The sequence below is a fragment of the Aspergillus fischeri genome, genomic scaffold (assembly GCF_000149645.3).
Source record: "Aspergillus fischeri NRRL 181 1099437636249 genomic scaffold, whole genome shotgun sequence".
Taxonomy (NCBI): Eukaryota; Fungi; Ascomycota; class Eurotiomycetes; order Eurotiales; family Aspergillaceae; genus Aspergillus; species Aspergillus fischeri.
The window spans coordinates 1,999,642-2,021,585 of NW_001509770.1; the positions used below are offsets into that span (position 1 = coordinate 1,999,642).

General features: G+C 50.5%; 9 protein-coding genes and 1 pseudogene across 9 annotated transcripts, besides 1 other annotated feature; 6 read left to right on the top strand and 4 right to left on the bottom strand.

Moving 5' to 3' along the window:
• Positions 1-66: 66 nt before the first annotated feature.
• On the top strand, positions 67-1,688 carry NFIA_014290 (Zn(II)2Cys6 transcription factor domain-containing protein; the record flags this gene model as incomplete). The annotated part of the gene is made up of 2 exons (XM_001264635.1): positions 67-906; positions 948-1,688. 2 exons carry the CDS (start codon positions 67-69, stop codon positions 1,686-1,688), a joined length of 1,581 nt encoding a protein of 526 aa, XP_001264636.1.
• A 307-nt stretch (positions 1,689-1,995) lies between these two features.
• NFIA_014300 (isopenicillin N synthase family dioxygenase) lies at positions 1,996-3,145 on the bottom strand (the record flags this gene model as incomplete). Its single annotated transcript, XM_001264636.1, has 2 exons — positions 1,996-2,339; positions 2,422-3,145. 2 exons carry the CDS (start codon positions 3,143-3,145, stop codon positions 1,996-1,998), a joined length of 1,068 nt encoding a protein of 355 aa, XP_001264637.1.
• A 508-nt stretch (positions 3,146-3,653) lies between these two features.
• On the top strand, positions 3,654-5,255 carry NFIA_014310 (uncharacterized protein; the record flags this gene model as incomplete). Its single annotated transcript, XM_001264637.1, has 1 exon — positions 3,654-5,255. The coding sequence occupies one exon, from the start codon at positions 3,654-3,656 to the stop codon at positions 5,253-5,255; it is 1,602 nt and encodes a 533-aa protein (XP_001264638.1).
• A 915-nt stretch (positions 5,256-6,170) lies between these two features.
• Positions 6,171-6,195: a microsatellite.
• Positions 6,196-6,995: 800 nt separating this feature from the next.
• On the top strand, positions 6,996-7,348 carry NFIA_014320 (uncharacterized protein; the record flags this gene model as incomplete). The annotated part of the gene is made up of 2 exons (XM_001264638.1): positions 6,996-7,110; positions 7,170-7,348. 2 exons carry the CDS (start codon positions 6,996-6,998, stop codon positions 7,346-7,348), a joined length of 294 nt encoding a protein of 97 aa, XP_001264639.1.
• Positions 7,349-9,994: 2,646 nt separating this feature from the next.
• Positions 9,995-10,400, top strand: NFIA_014330 (uncharacterized protein; the record flags this gene model as incomplete). The annotated part of the gene is made up of 2 exons (XM_001264639.1): positions 9,995-10,012; positions 10,077-10,400. The coding sequence occupies 2 exons, from the start codon at positions 9,995-9,997 to the stop codon at positions 10,398-10,400; spliced, it is 342 nt and encodes a 113-aa protein (XP_001264640.1).
• A 548-nt stretch (positions 10,401-10,948) lies between these two features.
• On the bottom strand, positions 10,949-12,630 carry NFIA_014340 (M20 family metallopeptidase; the record flags this gene model as incomplete). The annotated part of the gene is made up of 2 exons (XM_001264640.1): positions 10,949-12,281; positions 12,470-12,630. The coding sequence occupies 2 exons, from the start codon at positions 12,628-12,630 to the stop codon at positions 10,949-10,951; spliced, it is 1,494 nt and encodes a 497-aa protein (XP_001264641.1).
• A 1,612-nt stretch (positions 12,631-14,242) lies between these two features.
• On the top strand, positions 14,243-15,418 carry NFIA_014350 (annotated as a pseudogene).
• A 1,670-nt stretch (positions 15,419-17,088) lies between these two features.
• On the bottom strand, positions 17,089-18,264 carry NFIA_014360 (wax synthase family protein; the record flags this gene model as incomplete). Its single annotated transcript, XM_001264641.1, has 1 exon — positions 17,089-18,264. The coding sequence occupies one exon, from the start codon at positions 18,262-18,264 to the stop codon at positions 17,089-17,091; it is 1,176 nt and encodes a 391-aa protein (XP_001264642.1).
• A 1,066-nt stretch (positions 18,265-19,330) lies between these two features.
• Positions 19,331-19,889, bottom strand: NFIA_014370 (putative signal peptidase I; the record flags this gene model as incomplete). Its single annotated transcript, XM_001264642.1, has 2 exons — positions 19,331-19,529; positions 19,591-19,889. 2 exons carry the CDS (start codon positions 19,887-19,889, stop codon positions 19,331-19,333), a joined length of 498 nt encoding a protein of 165 aa, XP_001264643.1.
• A 708-nt stretch (positions 19,890-20,597) lies between these two features.
• On the top strand, positions 20,598-21,118 carry NFIA_014380 (uncharacterized protein; the record flags this gene model as incomplete). Its single annotated transcript, XM_001264643.1, has 2 exons — positions 20,598-20,901; positions 20,958-21,118. The coding sequence occupies 2 exons, from the start codon at positions 20,598-20,600 to the stop codon at positions 21,116-21,118; spliced, it is 465 nt and encodes a 154-aa protein (XP_001264644.1).
• Positions 21,119-21,944: the final 826 nt, after the last annotated feature.

Genomic DNA, 21,944 nt, shown 5'->3' on the forward strand with positions numbered 1-21,944 from the left:
CGATGGATTCCAGGGGACCTCCTCTTGCGCCATCGACGACGGTGTCTGCGATCGGACAAACCCACAATGCGCCGCAAGGCGTGTAATGCATGCGTGCAGGCCAAGACCAAATGCTGCTACACACAGCCGACCTGCTCGCGCTGTGCCAAACGGGGCATCGTCTGCGAATACATGTCCATGGCCAAGACAGCAGCCACCATTGCCTCGGCCTATTCCGCCTCTTCTGCCTCGGCCTCTTCCTCTTCTCTCTCGGCCAAAGACCCTTCCCAACCGGATGAGACCAGCATGAGCACGACCGACCTCCCGTTGCTGTGGAGCCGTCGGAGCCCGCTGGGCGATCCCGGCGCTGATAACTTAGACTCATGGAGCTCCCAGAACTTCCTCTGGGCCCTGGATACAATCAATCTCCCGTCACTGCCCTCCTCATCGACCAGCATGGTCAACGAAGTTACTCTGGGCCCCGCGCCGGCGATCCCGACCAGACATCCGAGCTTCACCTTTCCGCTGACCTCGCCTTCATCACAACAGTCGTACAATCCGCTGGTCGAGGAGACCATCGCGCCGCCGGGTTCAGGGATCCCCGATCTGTCCACGCTGACCGGGCTCGGCTCACAGGATGCCAAAACCGACTCGCCTCAGGCACCGTTGTCCAGTCCAGACGTGCTGGGAGTGCGCCCAGCCAACTATGCGCGTCTGCTTCTACAGTACCCGAAACTCCTGCTGCAGGATGATTTCTACTGTCCATTTCTGCACCGCACCCTGTTCAATGAGGATATGCCAGATATGACGATTCTTCCGCATACATCCATGGCCATATGCTGCGGAAGTGCTTTGGGCAACAGAGACGGTGTGGGCTATATCAAGCGAGCCATGGATGCGCAACGGCAAAGCCTGATTGAGTCATATGTAAGCACCTTGGCGATGCTTGAGAGATTAGTTACCTCCAGCGGGCTGACAAAGAGACTGTCCAGCCTACCTACCACTGTCTGGAGCAGTGGGACGCTCTGCATGCGATGCTCCTCTATGAGATCCTTGAGATGGGCATGGCGCCCATCAACGAATCTGAGAGCTGGAAACGAAAGCGACGCACAAGAGGGCTGAAGTCCCCCTTCCTCTCCAAAATGACCCAGTGTTTCTCGCGGTCCTACCTTGAGTGTCACGACGCGGCACTCCTGCCCGACACCGACACCAATAGCTCCTGGGTCAAATGGGCCGTCACTGAAACTGCCCGCCGCACCATGTTCCTTGCTAACATTGTCAACTTCTTCAGTAACCGCGATCTGGAGTCCGGGCGCCAATTGCCCTACTATGAGCCCCTCAACGACGAGCTCATCATGAAGATGCCCCTGCCCTGCAATCAGGCGCTGTGGAGCGCCCGCACCGAAGACGAGTGGCGCAAGGCCACGCAGATGGCCAAGCAGGCGTCCCCTACGGGCTCCCCGGGCACCTCCGACGCTTTTTCTACCTTTGGCGCTGCTGCCGCTAGTGCTGCTGGTGCCGCCGCGGGTCCGCACATCGCCGTGGGCGAGCAGCTCCCAAATCACCATCACCCACTCTCGCTCAAGTCGCTTTTCTCCAAGTTCGCCAAGGACTATCTGCGGGCGAATTTCACGACGAATGCGGGGTTTGGCGACTCCAATGAGCTTCGGTCGTTCATCATTCTCTGTGCGCTGGAGCAATTTTCGTGAATATGTTGGATTGGCCGACGGAACCTGCGTCTTTGGTCATGGTGGGCATACAGACGGGATCAAATTTTGAGATGTACTGGGCCTGTAATGTAACGCTGACGATTTATGACGATTTACGCAATTGCTTGTATGAATGCTCATGAGTGTATTCGTGGATATACTTTAGTTCCTGCTTAGTTACCCATGGACAGTTCAGCAATAAGATTGAAAATGCGATTTTGCAATTTGTATCATACATTTTCATCAAATGATCGAATAGCGAATCCCGACACGTCTCTTAGTATAGCTCGACCCGGCTGCACAGGGCTCAAGCCGACGCACTCGCAACAGCCGGCTGCGTCACGGCAGCTCGGCTCTCGGCGTTCTTCACGTTGTCCGTCAGGCTATGGCCGGCGACATGCAACTGCTTCACGCGCGCCTTGACATGCTCGCCCGCCACCACGGGCTCGAAGCGGGCCGGGTTCGTCGCCGACACCAGCGCATCCAGTGGCTTCACCAGCAGATCCAGGTTGAAGTGCCCGAAGAAGGCAATCGAGTAGCGATCCGGGACCTGGTCCGCGGACGAGCCGCTCCTCGTGGCCGGTGGCTCCACGACCCGGTGCATGGTGGATGGTAGAACCCCGTTGAAGAATCGGGAGAGAAGATCGCCGACTGTGGGCCCGGGAATTCAATCAGTATCTCTTGTTTCCTCTGCTTGCAAAAAATTTGCAAATGGAGAAATGGGACAGCTCACCGTTCAGCACCGCACACCCGTCCTTACGAGGAACATACTCGTACTGGCCATTGTTGCGCAGCACCTGTAGACCCTCGCCCGAGTCATTAAACAACAGCGTCATACATCCATAGTCCGTGTGGGCCGCCGCGCGGACCCTCGTCCGGAACGACTCCGGCTCGGTGGCCGGATAATGCAAACAGGCAATGAAATGATTCTTCTCGCTGATGAACGGGTGCAGCGTCTCGGCGGCCAGACCGACTTCCTCCGCGAGAGCGCTCAGAAGCTCGAGGATGACCCCGTGGCACGAGTCGAAGAACCGGACCAGATCCGTCCGCATGGCCTTCGAGTCGGCGTCGGACAGCCACTGATTGGGCTTCTCGGTGTCGTCATCGCGATACATGCCGAAGAACTCCTTCAGGTCCGAAGTCTGGGGATTGTGGGCCAGTTTCTGCGGGTTGGAGTACCCCTGGCTTGGGCCGCGGCCCTTGTCGAGCTTGCCGAGAATTTGCATCTTCTCCTCCAGCGGCTTGGCGAAGAAGCGCCGGGAATGCGCGAAGAGTTCGTCCACTGTGACCTGGTTCACCCCAGGGTGCTTCAGGTATGCGAAGCCGGTGTCGCGAAGGGCCGTGAAGAGTCGACGGCGCTCATCGATGGAGACGGCAGTGCGGTGGCCCGCTGCATCCTTTTCGCTGAGGGCTGCAAAGTCGATGACGGGCAGGTCGACGGTATCGTGGTTAACCATGGTGGGAGATTTGATTGCTGTCCAGTAGAGCGACTTAGGCCAGTTTCTTCGTTTCTTCACAGTGGAACTCTTGATGATTTCGACCGAGTCATGACGAATAGAGGCCAGATATAGCTTCCATCACCGGTACCACAAAGTCCACTCCACCACGTCAGAGAGCCCTAACACCCGCGTCCTTCAGTCCGGTCCATGCTTCATGCGCTCAAAAACGTGCATTGCATTGTATGACTCGAAACGAGTATCTTGGACAGCGGAATCTGTTTCTCTAGACATGAGCTGCGGCCGCCGGAGTTCGTGGTCGTCAAACGACCACCAACTCCGGGCGGGCGTGAGGACCACATCCAGTCTTCTCCGGACTCTGCAGCAAAGGCGACGGAGGCACACAACACAAGAAGGAGCAATTGGATACGCAATTTGTCAGCTTCCGCAACATGGCGGCGACGTTTTACCTGGTTCTGCCTTTGTCCGTTCCTCTAGTCGTTGGTATAACTACGCAGGGCAGGGCACGATGCGTCCTAGCCTCGGTGTCCTACGAATCCTCCTCCTTCAGCTGGTCTTTGACAACAACATGATCAGAGCTGCCGCCATGAAAGCTACTGCAGACACCGTATTTCGCCTATCCGGTCTCGGTGCCGGAGGTGCAGGCCCTATCCTGGTCGGCCAGAGTATCCCCGTCCGGCCTGACGCCGGCGTGCATGACAAGGACACCCCTCGCGAGGCCTGGGGCCTCAAGTCCGGTCTCTACACGCCCCGTCAACTAGTCGAAGGGTTTGCGCCACTGCTGGACACGGTTGTGTTCCGGCTAGGTCCAGATCCACCAAACGCCAGACCAGCGCGGGCGCAACTGCTTGACAACCTAGCCGCTAATCTTGACATCAACACCCGAGAAGCCACTCTGCGCTTCCCCGACACTGATCTCGATGCCTCCCGCCAAGAAATCGCCGAGCAGGCCAGACGTATTGGACAGACGCTCGTCCAATACGCGCGCAACCACACAGGTGGCCCATTCAATCCCGACCTCTACCTTCGCAGCCCCTGTGAGGGCCATCTGCTCATCCCGCCCAATGTCGACCTAATGTTCGGCCGTCGCAGTCAGTCGCATCTGATGCAGCTGTTCAACGAGTATATGCATCAGATGGTCCTCCTGCGTGACGCTCTGCTGCCGTTCAAGAACTACGAGGATGTGATCATCCCTGTTGATGGCCGAGCCGCTAGAGGCATCCGGCATCTCGAGCCATCCCGGTCGGAGTTTCTCACCCACCTTCTGACCAAGGAGGTCACCCAATCAGCAATCATTAAACATGCCCAGGCTCTCCTTGCTCCAGGCCTTCTGTCTCATTCCAGCCTGACTTCGCCCAAGGCCAGCCCCGGCTACGGTTTCCAATATGCCCATGGCCTGGTCCTGCCCGCTTTCCTGGCCGGTGGGCCAACTCCGTTCCATCTTCTCCAGTATATCCCCGCCAAGCTGGTCGACGACGCACCAAAAGGTGTCATCTTCGACTACCGAATCCAGGACTACTATCTGGCGCCTCGCGTCGAGATCCCCGCCGGCACCGAGAAGCCTTCGGTGCTTCAGTCCGAGAGATACCCGGTGGCCAATGGCTGGGGCACACCAGCACTCGGCGTACAAAGCACCAGCATCGGAGTCGTTCCACCGACACCCGGCTCGACCTCGTCATCCCAAGCGGTCCGGCAGCTCGAATTGCAACTCCAGCTCGACAACGGCAAGTGCGTCTCCGTGGACCTGGGACAGGTTGCGCGTGGCCACCGCTACGCCTACCAGGCGTCCAGTGCCAGTAAATCCGCGACGTCATCCAACGGTATGCACGGCGCGACGTCCCCCGTGGTCCACGACGCCGCATCCGTCCTCCTGGAGACGGGGCACGAAAAAGACAGCCTCGTTACAGCTCAAAATGGCGGTCTCCATGTGATTCCCGTGCAAGACCCGGTCGTTGCTCTGGCGCTTCTGGGGAAGATCTACCCGGAGAACGTGGTCCTTCTGCCGGAGTCGGAAGGCTTAGCGCAGGCCGAGGAAGCTGGGAAGGGACTGGAGCCCAAGTTTGTCCTTTGGGGCGGCGTGGAGCGTGGTGGTATACGGGGAAAGTTTTAGTTGCATTGCTTCGTGTCACTGTTTATTGTAGATCTCGTTCTTAGTGCAGTCGCCGTCTTTGATTCAGATATGTATTCAAAATGAAAACTGAAACCCAGTCTAAAAATCAAACACCTCACGAGAAACTATTCGGCGGACTCCCTCGACGAACCGTAAGTAGATCATCATCGTTATTGTCATTATTTCTCCTGAAACCTTTAACAGTCCTTACACGCACCGATGAAATGTATAGGCATACCATCATCATCTCTATCTTACTCAGACTCCGGAAGATAGGTGCATCATGTAAGCTTGCCCGGCTAAAGAGAGCTTAGTGATAGAATCTCTAAAGTCTGGATTATAAGTATCTTAATACTCTCGGAGGTACGCTGCCTGCACTAACAGTAAGTACAGTAAACCATGTATTCGATGGCACAGTTAGCAGGGCCCCAGAAACAGCCCTTATTAAACCATGACCTGATAGCGCCGGCGTCAAGGAATACTCTTGTATGTCAACCACATCATCTAGAAGTAATTAAAAATAAAGCGCGCACATTGCTCCAAGGAGTACTACGCACTTGAACTGTACAGTACTCATAGTAGTCCTATGAAGCAAATCATGCCTCAGTTATTAATAGCCCCTGTCTCAAGCAAGCTGCAGACAGGCAGCCCTCAGCTGTCATCCTTGACTTGTTTGCGACCAATGAGAACTGTCTGGGTTCGATTTCAGACTACCGATTGCTCTTGTCAGGACCAGTTTCTGCAGATGGTAACTTGGTAAGCAACAATGGGAGACCTGATCTCACTAGAGGATGAGCCCTGGGGAGGGGCGCTTTTAGTTGAAGGCCCCAACACGTAAGCACCAGCCTCATTGGAGCTTGTAGATGCTTGTCAATGGTACAAGCATTTACACTTATAGAGTAGGGATCGCCTAGCGCAGAGACCATGCAGAGACCATGCAGGCGCCTGACTTTAGTGCCTTGAGGCTGTCGTGACTGCTGGGTGGTACCTGGACCAGGATCGCAGTTACCAACTTAACATGCTAATGAATGCTGATTTTCAATGATGAGAGATTTAGAAAGGGGAAGGTTGTACGGAGTATACTGATTGCTTGGGCCCAGACATCGACCGGCCCCAGATAGGTAGTATGTCACAGCCATTTCGAACCAGTCTAAAATCCTCTTAGTAAAGCTAACAATGTCTCCTAGAACATTATTATTCTGATATTGTGGGTAAAAGCTCCTTTCTTTAAGATATGGATTATTCTCCGTATCTGACACAAAAATGGGAAGTAATATCCAATTTCTGGACCATCTGCCCATATAGTGTTGGACCAACAAGCATGGGAAGTCCTCTCCACCATGCGTTTAGATATATTAGATGTCTCAAGAAGGTTACACTACATAAAGAATATGAGCCTAGTATGCCAAGTGGACCCTCTAAGCACCTGTGTGACGGCTTGATGGGACAACAAATATTCACCTCTCCAAACATATCTATTAGGCGCTTGGGAGGGGCCAGGCGTCCAACTAGGCGTGCTACAATGTATTGATCGTCCTTGATGATTCCATTACTTCATCAATATGGGAACATACGGTTTGACCCGGATTGAAGTTGAAGAGCCTTGGGGTATAAGAATGAGGACAAATCCGCCTCTATCCTGAGTCTTCAACTCATTCATCATTCATCAATATCTCACTCTGATTCTGATTCCGATTCTGCAAGATCCGTTTCTCTTGAAACTCATATCTCATCGTCATCATGGTCAAGATTGCCCTTCTCCCTCTCGCTCTTCTTGCTGCACTGGCTCCCTTTGCCGCCGCAAGGAACTGCAAGACTGGGCTGAACTACTGTGGTTGGAACCTCTTGAACATTGGTATGTGAACTTGCCTCCCCCGTCCAGACTCAACGTCGCTAATGAGGCCCTCTCAATAGGCAAGTACGGAGCCCAGGTCAATGGCGCCCTCGAGGCTGCCCACCAGCCCACAGACGACGGCCACATCCGTGAATCCCTCTTCCACTGCAATGGTGGCGACAATGGCGATATCTCCTTCATCAAATACTGCGGTGGTGGCTGCAAAGATGGCGGCAATGACCGCAGCGACTATTGCTAGAGAGTTGGCTGTGCATTGGTACCTTGACTCCTGAAGGTATGATAGGGATGTGGACATTGTGCTTTGATCGATCCTCTTGGTCGTATTCAACATACGGTATAGTGGAAGTCTTAGATTGTAAAGAGAGAATTCAATGTTTTGGAGATTGAGTTTGGTTGCTTCATGTCATAGATAGAACATACCGTGGAAGGAACGTGATATTTATATCAGGATCAAATCCAATGCATATGTATGTGAGAAGCGCGAGCTTCTACAATAGGGGTCAAGTAGCCAAAGAAATACACCAGAGCCTGTGTTAGTATAACCCTCCACTCCGGGAAACTAAATACCATAATGGAGGTAGTACTGTTATACAAACTCAGCATGAATTACCATACAGACTAAAGAGAGTAGAATCTTTCCCTGAGCAACTTCAAGGGATCTCATTTCATTCTTTTATCCAGATATCTGTGAAGGTGATTGTACGTTAGACACCAGTATAAGATAGATTCTTAGGCATACCTGCGGCTTGTGCAGACATGGGAAGGATAGGGAGTCTGCCCTTGCTAAGTACTAACTAGTAAACCTTTACATACTTTTTATGGACATAGTATTTCTCTTTAGAGGTAAAAGCAAATGACTATCGGAGGACGGGGTAATTCATGTTTGACCGAAGATTTTGAGGACGATTGGCAAACTCATCACAATACAAACTCGGTAGCCATAACATGGCTTAGTTCCTTCAAGCAAATCCGACGTACTCAATGTTTCATATAGCGTACTGTTTTGTGAGGTCATTGTCATATCATGCTATGTAGACTGCAGCCTGTGATGTGGTCACTTCAAAGCCCTAGAATATCGCCCTAAGTCTCCTAATACCGCCCATAAGCCCAGGAAATACTTGTACCTGAACCCTGGAAACACCCATGATGACATGCCACGTTCTTCAATTAAATCTTGCTAATGCAACACCAGATCCCCCTGAAATTCAGTACTTTGGCTGGTTTGTTGATTTAAGTGTACTCCACATCCACAGACCTTAGGATCCAGGTATGTCTCTGGCTAGTCCGAAACGCGGCAAGCAAAGTCGCCCTGTCTCCCCCCGGAGGTCTCGCCGACTGGCTGGGCAGCCTCCGCAGGTCGACACTAGGGAGGGCGCTCAGGCCTGGCAGGGGTCCGCCTCCAAGCCTAGTCGTCAGCAGTCAGTGAATGGCGTGCCGGGACGACCCAAGCTTGACATTCACTAATCTCATAGACACCGCGAGAGCGAGAGTCGAGCATTATGTGAATAGGGGGAGACCTCATAAAGAGTATCTCCGTGCTTCCCTGAAGGCCTTTCTCGAGTGGTTACCACCAGGAGGTCAAACATCTGTGGCCAGAGACATCATCAACACCGGAAATGACGACCATAAGCTGTGGCAGGTGTTTCATGATCTTCTCAGCTGCCTTCTTTACCCAAGTAAGTGAGGAAGAATTACCAAAGAAGCATGCTGATCAATTAGTGATGGCAGAGAGTCCTATACCCTCAGAGCCTGAATCGCCCTTTGACTTCAGGGAGCCCAACCTGGAGGTGTTTACAGGGACGCTCATCCCACCAGAGGTCTAAGATAGCGATTTCCGTGACAAGTATGCGCGCAGAGATGGTTACTGCTATTGTGTCACTGGCCATCTAGATACCAGGAAATGCAAGCAGAATGGATATCTGCCAGAAGATGAGCCCCACAGCAACCTGGAGTGTACCAATATCATACCCTGCAGTTACACGTCCCTGACAGGAAGTGAGGTATTTGTCCTAAAACTATGATGATGTTGTCTCTTACTGACTCATATGAATGCTCAAAGCAGTGGGAAGTGTTTTATAAATGCTTCCCTAGAGTATGTCGTACTAGATTGGAGACCCCCTCGAACGGAATGATGTTGCTCGATTTCCTGCACGGATTATTTAGAATGTTTAATATGACCTTTGTCAAGACAGTAAGTCCATGTCATTATGCGTTCATTCTAATCATTCTACTCACACATTGCTGTCTTTCTGTAAAGGAAGAGCAGACTGTTTATGACATCAAGATTTATACTAAAGTCTCCTCCCTCCTTACAATGCTCTTGCAGTCTGTTGATCACAAGGTCAAATTCCAATGCAGTGAAGGCGCGGAAAATATCCCCCTGCCAGATCCGACATTCCTAGACTGCCACTACCGGGTGGCTGAGATCATTAACGCCGCGGATCTGGCACCGCCCATCAGGAACAAAATCCGAGACTGGAGGGACCTCAAAAAGTATGGTGACACCAATGGCTGTCTTCGTTCTAACGGTTCTACCGATATAACCGATATTCTGAACACCGCTCTGTGGCCAGCCGTTGCAGAATGACCTGTGTTAGTGCTACCGAAGATGAACGACATCATTACCGCGGACAGGACTGCTGCCTGTGACGATCCTTCATCATGGCACCGGCGAGCGCCTCTCGTGCCGTTCACGTTCAGTCGGTTAAGCCGCGCTTCATGTGGTGTATGAAGTGCGGACTCTCTGAACGATTGGAGAAGTGTTGTTTAGCTGCTTTCCCACACTACTTAATTAGATATTAAGGCCCAGGACGATCAATAGCCTGTCAAAGGGTATGATGTTGGTCGATTTGATTCACTGCACAAGGCGTTTGGAAGTTTCCATATGGCCTTCGTCAATACAGTAAGTCCGGCTCAATACTCATTCAATCTAATCGTCTCACTCACACATTGCTCTTCTTCTCTAGGATGAGCGGAATGTCTACAATCTCAAGCTTTATCCCGTCGTAACCGCTGAAGCTCTGTTTAATCTGCCCAAGAACCGCAAAATCAAATTCGAATGCGCCGAAGGGGAAGATCTTCCCCTGCCAGATCCCGCGTATCTGGACTGCCACTACCGTGTGGCTGAGATCCTCCATGCTTCAGGTCTGGCGGAGTACATCGAGCGCAAAATCCAAGACTGGGAAGACCTGAAACAGTCTGGTGGAGCAGATGGCTCCTTCCGTCCAGACGGTTCGACCGATGTCACCCGCATTCTGAATACCGCTCTGTGGACCGCATTTGCGGGATGAGTTACATGATAATTACTCTTGGGAGCTGACTATCTGCTTACAAGAACCAGCTGGACAGCGGGTGTGTTTACAAATACGTGAGCCCCAGAGAGTTCTTGCCGCTGAAGCTTTTATTGTCATAAGCAGCTATGCTACTAAGGGACGTTGAAACTATATGACTACCCGGGAGCCGAGTCGATGTCTTCGCCAACTTGCTATTACGACGGTTATCATCATCTGCACCGACTCAGATCGATGCAGTCAACAACGAACAGGAATCCAAGATGGATTGTCGTCGAATCTGAGTTTTCCGAAGGGGTCGGGCCACTGGTTTCGGGAGATGTTTCAATGTGAATGGGTAGTCAGAACAAGCACTACTGGTTGTTACTAATGATAACTTTCGGAATTCAGATCAGCAGATGTATTATTTACTAAAAGGGACCTGTCTAATGCCATGAGCCCAGCCTCTAGTCAGAATGATACGAATTCCAATCTAACAAATAATACGTACCACCTATTCTGGTCAATGATACACAGTGAGCCACTAAGGCGTCGTAAGGTGATGAAAGCTATTTCCTCAAAAATGTCAAAGCTGCAAGGCAAAGAGCATCCACTCCAGCTCTCATAGTTGGCTGTATAACAGGTGCAAAAAGGGCCGAGTGGTTGCCAGGGATCACATCTGTGTGATTGTCTTCTCTCACTGCCTTGTCCCAGAGTTCTGCATCAATACCCCCAATGAACCAAAAGCAGCACGGAATACCTCTGCAAGTACCCAGCGTAGAAAAGTCTTCGCTGACATTGGTCCTCGGTGTATCCCCGTCAAAGTCCTGAAAATGCTGTCCGAAAGACGCAGCCAATTGAGATGCTACCTGGTCGTCATTTACCGTTGGCGGAAACCGGCGTGTTGGAGTGAACACCGGCGGTTTCGGCGAGCCACTAGCCATGCACTCGGCCTCGACAATGCGCTGGACAGCAGAAAGGATCTTCTGCCGAGTCTCCAGCTTGACGGTCCGGAAATCAAGGCCAATCTCGGCCCGATCCGCAATGATATTCTCGGTCTGCCCCGCTTGCAGACTTCCAACAGTCACGACCGCGAGGTCGCTGGGATCAATCTCTCTGCTCACAATCCCCTGCAGTCTGACAACAATATGCGCAGCGAGAAGCGCAGGATCGACTGTCTGATGCGGCAGGGATCCATGGCCGCCGCGCCCATAGACGGTGACTTTGAGACTGTCGGCGGCAGCCATGATGGTTCCAGGCCGGCAGCCAACGCTTCCTGCCCGCATGCGCATGACGTGCTGCCCAAAGACATAATCCGGAACCGGGATCTTGGAGTAGAGGCCATCGTCCACCATCGCCTGCGCGCCACCGCCCCGTTCCTCGTTAGGCTGAAACAGCACGATCAGCGTTCCGCTCCACGCATGCTGCATGTTCGCAAGAGTCTCAGCTGCCGCGAGTAGGCATGTCATGTGCATGTCATGTCCGCAGGCATGCATCACTGGTTTTTCAACGCCGTCGGCGTCGCGCATAGTAACCGTGCTCGCGTACGGCAGTCCGGTGAGTTCCTTGACGGGGAGTGCGTCCATGTCAGCTCGCAGAAGGACGGTCTTGCCATCCCCATTCCTGAGGACGCCTGCGAGCCCATAGCCGCCGATATTGGTGTGGATCTCATAAGCGTTTAACTGGGATAGATGGGCTGCGACCTTTTGAGAGGTAGACTCTTCTTGCAGCGAGAGTTCAGGATGGGCGTGGAAATGCTTGTAGAGATCCTCGTACGGAGTCAAGTCTACGGAAGCATTCTTCACAATGTCTGACAGGTTGTGTGCCATCTTGTAGACGATGCATAGGGAAAGGAAATCAGCATGGTCGCGTCGAAAGCGGCGAGGGGTAAGCAGTGAAGCACTAGAACGGAAAGGGTAAGACCACAAAGCGCTTAAAAATCAGTGCCGTCCCAGTTGGCCAATTCCTAAACTGATAGAGCTGAGGAGTGCTCCTGCTAAGCCATCCAAGTTGGACCTAAAAGGGTCCAGCCAGTTATCCCAGGCGATATTCCCATGCTCATCGAGCCAGAGAATTTAATCAATCCAGACTCGATGACCTTCCAGTCCAACAGGTAAACACCAGCCTGGATTTTCAACTCCGCTACGGCGAGTTCACGCCACTCTTCCTTGCTGTCCTTCTCAGCCTGCCCCACCAGGTACTTGTTATTCTGCCCACCCATATACTGCATATTACTCCCATCGCGATCCATGTCAATAATGCCACCAAAGTCCGTGATGCCAGGGACGCGGACTAACACCCGACGCCATATCTATAAAATAGTTCCCGATCAGCTCTTCTCTTCTACAGTGCTATGTATAACCTTATGACCATAGATTCTCAAGATAGTAAAGAGTATCTATAGATATTGCTGGCGAAGTTAGCTTGTTTCAGCTGACCTATCAAGAGTCCTATCCCATATAATGACAGAAGAGTGATATCACAACCATCTAGTCTATATCGAAGATCTGTTAACAAGTTACAAGTTACCAGGTTGGCAAATGAACCAGTCTTCCTTTTGCTTTGACTATCATGTGTCAAGCCGCGTCTCTCGCAATTGACACCATGGATAGCAATGATTGTTGCACTTCTTCTGTCCGCAGCATCCGGCTGAGTGTTTGCCAGGCTCGCGACCTACGCAATGCTCCAGGTCTTTCTGACCTACCAACTGTATCAAACAAGGCTAGAGGTGACATACCAGGCGTGGGAATCGATCTCACTATGGCATATGTGTAAGCATTCTCCCTTACTCATTCAAGTTCTCCCTGCGTGTCGCCTAGCAGGCCTAGAAGGTATCGGTGAGGGCAACCTGGGTAACATCGCTTTAAATTAGGCCTTGCTATATGAACGGACACGAGAATCGGATGTGGCCGCCATGCTTGTCGTCAGCTACAACACCGCCAGTCTCGGGATCACCCTCAACACTCCGATGAATGGGGATAGAGATTTCCCGTGGCCTTTGCGGCTTGTTGAGGATGAGGCCATGCGGCGGAAGACACATTACTCCGAAAAGACCCCACGAAATACTGGCATGAAGTTCGAGACCTGCTGCGGACAGTGATTGGGAATGAGACTGTCGATTACCTTCTTCTTCTGGGGTCGCATGCGCGCGACCTGGCTTGTTTCAGGCTGTCAAGGATGTGTTGGAGGGTCAACCGGATGTCGATCTGTCTATATTTGACCGCCATAATCTAGCTCTCCCCCGTGAGAGTCAGGATGAAGATAAGACGTTGTTCACTGTAGCAAGAGAAGCGAGCAGGGTTGCTCGATTTTGCATGGAGACTAATTTCCAATACTGCATTGAGCTGCCTTCCTGTATTGCATTGCAGGCGGAAGAGGATGGGTATTTTGAGTTGTAATGTATGAGACCAGAATTAAGACCACGGTGCTGGATCAGTCAGTATACTTATGAGTATTATTAATGGCTTCTTAAAAGGTTGATAAGTTGATAGGGCCAGATTCCTCTACCTTTCAGATGGAATGATTCAAGAAGGGCGTCTGCAATGTAAACTAGGGTTAGGCTAAGGATTCCTTAATTGCTTGTTTATGGCGGGATGTTAGGGTCCACCTGCCACTACATCATCCTGACCATACCATCCTCTACATTACTTGGTTGGCACGCACCAAGCACTCCGATGGTAAAAAGATGTCACTGCTCCTCCCAGGAATTAAAATGTAAACATGACAATCACTGTCGGACTGGTTGATCTCTCGCAATGGCTTCGGTACTTACAAGAGGAAGAACGATCGTCGGCCGATATCGAGTGACCTTCAACCACGGTTCGCTTCCTCTTCTGTTGAAGCAACGACCATTCAAGAATTATATTACAAAGAGTGACTCCGACCTGTTCAATTATACTTCCGGAAGATGGATGTACGTTAAGCCCCTAAGCTTTATGCGTAGACTGATGGGACTCGAGCTACAACGAGACCTTACGGCTTTTGGAGCGACAGCTGTTCTTCAACGTCGCCCAGCTGAATCGCATTGCGTCTGCATCTATCGGTCGACCCGAGCAGGATGTGACTTGTTTTCGAAAGCTCGCTGAGGGGGGATACAGCCGTGCCTTTGAAATTACTATGCGAGATGGTACTCAAGTTGTGGCACGACTTCCATATCCATCGACAGAACCTCGTATCCTCACAGAGAGCTATATGCGTATCAAAAGGTCCACCCTGATAACCACGTTAGAAATCTCCGGGATTATCTACAAATTGCTCGCCATTTATCTCCAGAGAAAGAGTGCTTCCTCAGTCGGCCGATTCTCCGCCACCCTGATCTACAGCCCAACAATATACTGGTTTCAGATTCTTCTGAATTGGTGTCCTTAATAGATTGGCAGCATTGCTCAATTCTTCCCATTTTACTTCAAGCGAGGCCGCCAAAATACTTTCAGAACTATGGCGACGCAGTATCTGAGGACCTTATCAAGCCCCAACTTCCTTTGGACTTTGATCAACTCGGGGAAAGCGAACAAGAAGCCGCAAGAATCAATTTTCAACAACGCCAACTCCATTATTACTATTTCGCGGCCACCGCCAAATTCAACGACGTCCATTCGTGTACGGAGGATGAAGTGGTTTTGAAACAACAGCTATTTCAACATGCCGGTGATCCTTGGGAGGGTGACAGTGTCCCTTTGAAAGCTGATCTTATTCGTGCCGTCCAAAATTGGGAAAGTCTATGTGCTGTGACGGATTCAACCTGTCCACTTCACTATTCCCCTGAGGAGATTGATAAGTGCCTACGGCTCGAGGAGGAGCAGCGGCTTGCGGACGACGACATGGAGAAACCTCGAAATTGTCTCGGGGTGTCTGGTGATGGCTGGGTTCCTACAGAGAGGTACAGTGAGGCTAAGAAAATGAGCGAGAAATTCAAAGAAGATGCGATTCTACTGGCAGACTCTGAGGAAGTCGTGGCACAGATACAGCGTCATTGGCCATTTGGTGATCACGACGAGGATGAGTGTTACCAGTTTCACTTCTGGGATTCAGTCATTTGGTAATTTGAAAGGGATTCTGTACAGAGTAAGGGTATAACATAAGACATCCTGTAGAAGAGGAGGTGAATCTCAATCAAATATCAGAGAGGTGAACAGCACTCTGTGCATACTGTAGTATCGTCAGTAGGGAGAGGTAGAAAGTAAAGGTATGGCTTTAGATTACCTTATCTTTAATGCAATATGATTGGACATACAGTCACCTTGCATTAGCTCCCGCCGCTAGCACCACTTAGAATGCTTTAATTGACATTCAGCTGGTCCCCTTGAATAGTAGGAAGAACTCCGTCTTGAAGTAACCCAGCCAGTCACACTTACAGATTGGCTACCAAATATCACATTCTTGCAAGCAACTCTGATAAGCAGTTCACCATCCCATTTTATCGTATGCGTGTACGATGGATGCCATGATTGAATTGAGCCGTTACTCAACAATCGAAAGGACTAGCTCTGGCAATTTTTGGATTGGGATCAGTGACTGTCTGCAACATCTAAAACTCCCTCATATATTTCTAGTCCCGTCCAGTTTGCGAGAATAGATATTCCCACAGCTTAAGCCCACGTCTTACAGCAAATGTTTGCACATCGTCCATGGCTGATGTGTTTCTGTTCCCGCAGCTGCGAGATAATATGATCCCGACTGGAGGCGCTTTAATGATGATGAGCTGTGTTGTGAGCCTGTGTGTTTTTGGGATACTTGTGATAGCTATGCAATGCCGTCGGATTGAACTGAGTCTGGTGCTGAATGTGTTTGAATTATCTGGTAGTTCTTCTTAATCGTAATTCTTGAGACTCTGACTAGAAGGGAGACTGTTTCATTCAGCTTGAGGAATGATGATATGGACTTGAACAAAAATCGGGTGCAGACGGTCAATCCAGAACATAGCAAAAGAGACCTGCAATTTCACATACTGAACCAAATGCATACTGCTCCTCTGGCAATCATGGAGCCATTTCGACTAGAGCATTCAAATGACGCACGGGCTGTATGCTCAAGAACAAATGACCAAGGTCAAACAACACGACTATCCTTGAAAGTAGTCCCTGAAATTGGACTTCCGATGATGAGGAATCGACGTCCCCAGAGAGCCCCAGAAGAAAGGCGTTCTTTTCTTCCCGCCCTTGAGCTCTTGTCTATGGTTTTGTCGTCGCAGTTCTCTCTCTCGGGCTAGAACTCTCCTGCTTCGGGCCCGGCTGCGGCGCCTTTGTGCTCTCCGTTGTTTGGCTTCTTCAGTGAGGCCAAACAGTCTTTTGAGCCAGTCTAGCATGACGATTGGCTGTACAGTTTATTCTAATCCCTTGTATTTATTAGATGCATGGAAAATAAGATTTGGGTAATCGGTGGCCTTACCGTTTGTGATTGAAAAAGAGCTGTGGAGAATTAGTAGCGGGGGATGCCGCAGGTTATAAGGGCTAAAGGGCAGCCCCATAGTGGCAGTGCCTGACTTGACTAAATGATATACTAAATTTCATGTAATAATAATAATAATTAGTGCAAGCTCTTCTGAGCTAATAAGTGAATTATGCTAAAGCTTCAAGACCTTGTTTCTCTTCACAACTTTTCTTTTACTTTTATTCTTTCGCTGATTCTCATACAAATATTTTCTCATCCTTCACCCCAACTCAGGCTGAAGTGAAATCTGCAACACCGCCATTTCTCTGTCTCGAAGTTATCAGTTACTTCTCGTCGCCAGCTGCGGATCTGAAAATTCGGTCAAGGAAGCATGAAGCTTCCGGTACTGCCATTTTGGTGTAATCCAGAACATGAAACCCAGAACCCAGATATACCCTATCATTTTCCTCACAATACCCGACCTGAGAAGCCCACGAACCATGCCGTTCTTACTTCTCTTCATAGCGTTTTCCAGCCCTTTTCCGATTGCCGACTCGATAGCGCCGGCGAGGAAATTGGCAACAAAGAAGAACATATCGTCAATCAGGTAGCACGGCTCCCCTGATGCCCAATCCGCGACTACATGGAAAATACCAGACACAAAGAACGCCCAGAAGGCGATGGAGATCTTCTCATGCTGCGAGCCTGGCTGAAGGCGTGCTACACGTCGTGTGATCATCCTGCCGGAAGAAACACACGGCGCGACAGCCAGTCGGTGCCAGAATTTCGTCCAGAAGCGGCGAATACTGTATGCCTGCAATGGACTGCCGAATAAGGGAGTCCAGTCCTCCGGGTTATCGAGGCGCAGGATGACAACAAAGAAAAGCGCGAGCACTGTGTTGCACAGCTCAAGCATCAGATATGCGATCCAGATCCAGTACACCGATACGTAGAATCGGATCTGCATCTCGCGGGCTGTGAACGGCGGCTCTGGCTGGAGAGATAGCATCCGCCGGATGAGGATCTGGCGCGAGGGCTCGAAATCTTCAGCACTGAAGGTGAAATGAATGGACAGCAACGGTCCGACAATGGACAGCTGGAGCAGCCAGCAGAGCACAGTCCAGGATAGGCGCCGAAGAGCGAACCATATCCTGCTGGTGGGGGAGCAAGTATTCTCTCTGCGCTGGAGGGATACCTGGCTGAGGCGACGCTGCGGATCGTTCCAGATCTTGTAGGCAGAGATCCAAAAAGACGCAGTCCTGGGGATGCTTAGCTGGTCTATGTACAATACAGATGCAGCATGGTGCATCCAGATGCAACTGAAGAGAGCCCACAGTACATTCATACCAGTAAGCCATGTTAAGTAGTGACTGGTTTGTAGGGACAACACGGCACTACCAAACAACAATGGTGCAACATAGAGCCGATCTTTGTATGATAGATAGATCGCCTTGAAGAAAGCAGCACTTGAAAGAGCAAACAGTGCAGGGGGAACAAGCAACTCGATGGGTGGCATCTCGACTCTTCCTCTTCGTTTCTCACTTGCTAAATTCCTCAAGCCGTATCCAGCATCACCGATGGCAAACCGGCAAATGACGACAGAGGCTGGCTATATACATGTTTCCTATACATTAGAGCGGCTACATTGACCTGACTCAACATGTGCTACAGCATGGGCCGCAATGGCCCATGTCTTCGAACACAGGCTATACCGGTCTTTCTTCCCTACATTGACTCCACTACCTAACCAACACTTGGAGTCAACTTCTAATGGTCCAGTGCCCCTCACGCCAAGAGAAACCTTTGGAGTCAATGGCAAGCAGGGCTGTGAAAACTGTTGAGACATCGCGAGTGGGTTGATAGTACCCCTCTTAGATTCAGACCACGGATATTCTCCGAAGAGATACCGAAGTCTACAGATACAAGAGCACTATAAGGCAAGATGGAGGCTGGAGCCACTTACTTGCTGCATCATGCTGCTCGTAGTGGATATCATCGCGGAGCGAAGCGAAAGCGTAGCTGCATGTCTTATTGCACAGTTGCACCATAGGGTATCTTCCTGTCTTGGCGCTCAATATGATTGGCCCAGCGCACTTTCTAGTCTTCCGATTGGCTTAGATTGCAATCACGTGGTAACGGATGCCCTTACAGTGCCTTGGGACTTAGGTACCTTTGTAGCTCTCGGCTCTCATGATTTGTACCATGTACCGGATATTCTAGATTTCTAAATTCTAATACATGGTATAAGAGAGGTCTGACACCGATTACCTGTTGCCTTTCTCACTTATTTCCCTCTCTGGATAGCAGATGTCTACTGCACCACACAGGCTGCACGGCATCTAATTAAATTAAAGGAGTTAAGTAAATATCCGCTGCCACATACTGTTCGCTCCACCGGCGCAGGCCCTGCCGCCCTGGTGGCACTAGTAGGTGTGGACCGGTGGATATGAGGCTGGCGGGCGGCGGCGGGGGGCTGAATTCTTGATACTAATCTTGTGCTCTACGGAGTAAGCTTGGGTTATTCCCGAGATGCCCCATAACCAACGGCCATAGCATAGCAACTTGTATATGCATACAATTGACTAAAAGGCAACCCCTACAATGAGCAATCCAACAGGAATCCAAGGGACATCCTTGACAAGAAGACTCAGCCATCCAACATAGGGCACATAGCCTCGAACCAATCCAACGACATTCTCCCGATACACGAACCCCTGTCCCGCTGGGTAAAGGCTAGAGTCATCAAGGGCATTGTTATCACCTTTGGTCAAGATGTGTTGCCTGGTCATGTCAGTCAGTGCTGCTTTGCAACTCCCCGTCAATTTCAGGAAAATGTAGGTACTTTAGATTATTCTCACCGTCCAGGACCTCGTAAGACACTTGGATAGCCCGGTGCACCATCGGCAGCTCGCGGCCTTCGAACCACACGACGGGAATATCCCCTGCGCGGATTCGTTCCTGGCGATCCCAGAGAAAAACCAGATCACCCCGGTAAAAGGCTGGCTCCATTGACCCCGATGTAACCACCATGAGGGGATATGCGGATCCAGTGATCACGTTTGTACCCTTCCATATCATGAACAGCGTACTAAGGGTTACGACAAGGGATAGTAGTTGAGCACAAAAGCGTCGTAAGTCCATTTTGCAATTACCAGACCGCTTGGTTGGTGTAGTTCAGCACCTTTATCGACTGAGACAGGTGTAAAGCAGAACTTGATTTCCGAAGTGATGGGTAGCAAACAGGTTGAGGAGTGTCGTGGAGTCAGGTCTCTGTAAATGAACAGGGGGCCCTAAGTCGTAGTTGAAAGAAAGAACAATAGGATAGAGCACATTTGGTACTTGAATGATACTCGAAGGCTTCGGTCCTGAGGATGTGCGGCCAATACTCGACGTCCTAACCGTCCATTTACGAACTTATACTAACAGCAAGTAATCTCGCCTGAGAGCCACCTACGTCTTTGACGATTCATGATTTATATCAACTTAAATTCTATTTGTCATTCTTTCAGCTATACTCTAGAGTAGCCATACAACCCCGGCAATATAGTAGGGTCTGCGGTCCTTGGTACCTTCAGTAGTTCATTCCGCCCTGATAACTATCCACCACCTCTACATCCTTGGCCTTTGTCTCGGTCATGCAATGCAACCATCTAGTCAGTGTCTCCAAGGACTCTGGATTTCGAATCCAGGCTCCAAAAATGCCTCATACAACGAGGTGAGCATCCAGCAACCAGATCAATGCACCAACAAGATATAAAAAGGCGCTTCAGCACCCTGCGTTCAACGATCAAGAACGACACCTCAGAGCTTCACTCGAGTCCCATCCTTCAATCCAAATCGCTTTCCATCATGCACGCCAAAACTCTTGCTGCCGGCCTCGCCGTTGCCGCCCTCTCCCTGATCCCCTCCTGCCCTGCACCCCCGCTAGCCGGCCTGATTATCACCGGAATTGCTGCTCCCCTGGCGGGTAACCTCATCTACATCGGCCTTAAAAGCGGCGGCGTCGGGAAGCGGGACGCCGAGGCCTTCGTCGATGGCCTTGAGGACCTCGAGAAGCGCCAGTCCTGGCCCGGTGTGCCTGACTACAACATTCAAATGTGCCGTAATGCCAATGTCGGCCGGACCGTGACTGTCCGGGAGACATCTGTCAACTGTAAGCATTCCTCCCGCAGAAATGATTGCAGAGTGAGAAAGACTGATAGCCAGCAGCTCTTCGTGTTGAGAATGTGGCGCCGGAGTGCATGGTTCTGGCCACTCTATTTACCGAACAGGGAACTCCCATCCCGTGTGGCTCTGCTTGCCTTGACTATGTCAACTTGAGCGCCGCTGATAAGCAGAAGCTGATGGATATTGTGCACAATCTTCTTTGAGCTGAGGCTAAGAGGTACACGTCCTGAGCAGTCTATGTTTTTTTTTTTTGGGGGGGTTTTGCTTTCTTCTTCTTAGCTATCGCCAACAACTGAACAGATTTACTTGAACATGACCTTCATTTTTGAGTTTCTACCTACTAGCTCTTCCTACTTAACAGAGTACTCAGTAGCATATAATAACAATGAGGCAGATCAGGCAAAGGGGCGAAAGGGAAAGAGAATGACTAAATGATAGAAAGTGCCAGGAGAGTGTGTACTACATGAAAATGATGCTACTACCACAGATGGATCTGTCATACCCGGAAAATCAACAGCCCTCTCGGATGATGCTTGCAACCTACTATATCAAACACCGATCCTATTCAAGCAATTCATGATTCTATCTCCAGAAGGTGTCTTGCCTAGGACTAGCAGCTATGTGCTATAATAATTGTCATACATATCCCGCTCAGCCAAAAAGGTGTCCAGACAATCATCTATAGCTATTAGCTAGTAGGGATGATAGCAGTAGGGTCAAAACAGCAAGGGGGGCATGACAATATCTTCTATCCCTTTTAGGCAATTGCAGTACTAGCTAGCTCCGCCCTTATTTTCCTGATTCCCTCATCTATAAAAGGATGTACTGAGTAGTTGTGACAAGTTGGGAATGCTTCCACTAACATTGGGTGACTGGGTGAGGTGAACCTTAGCTTGGCACCAGCGCCTCAGCCGGGTAGGGTAGCATAGCCCGTACTCCGTAGTGGTATAACAACTGGCGGTCCGTGGGTTAGCCATAGGCCAGCCTGAGACAAATGTCTCAGTTTTAGAAATCAAGTCAGTATTTCCA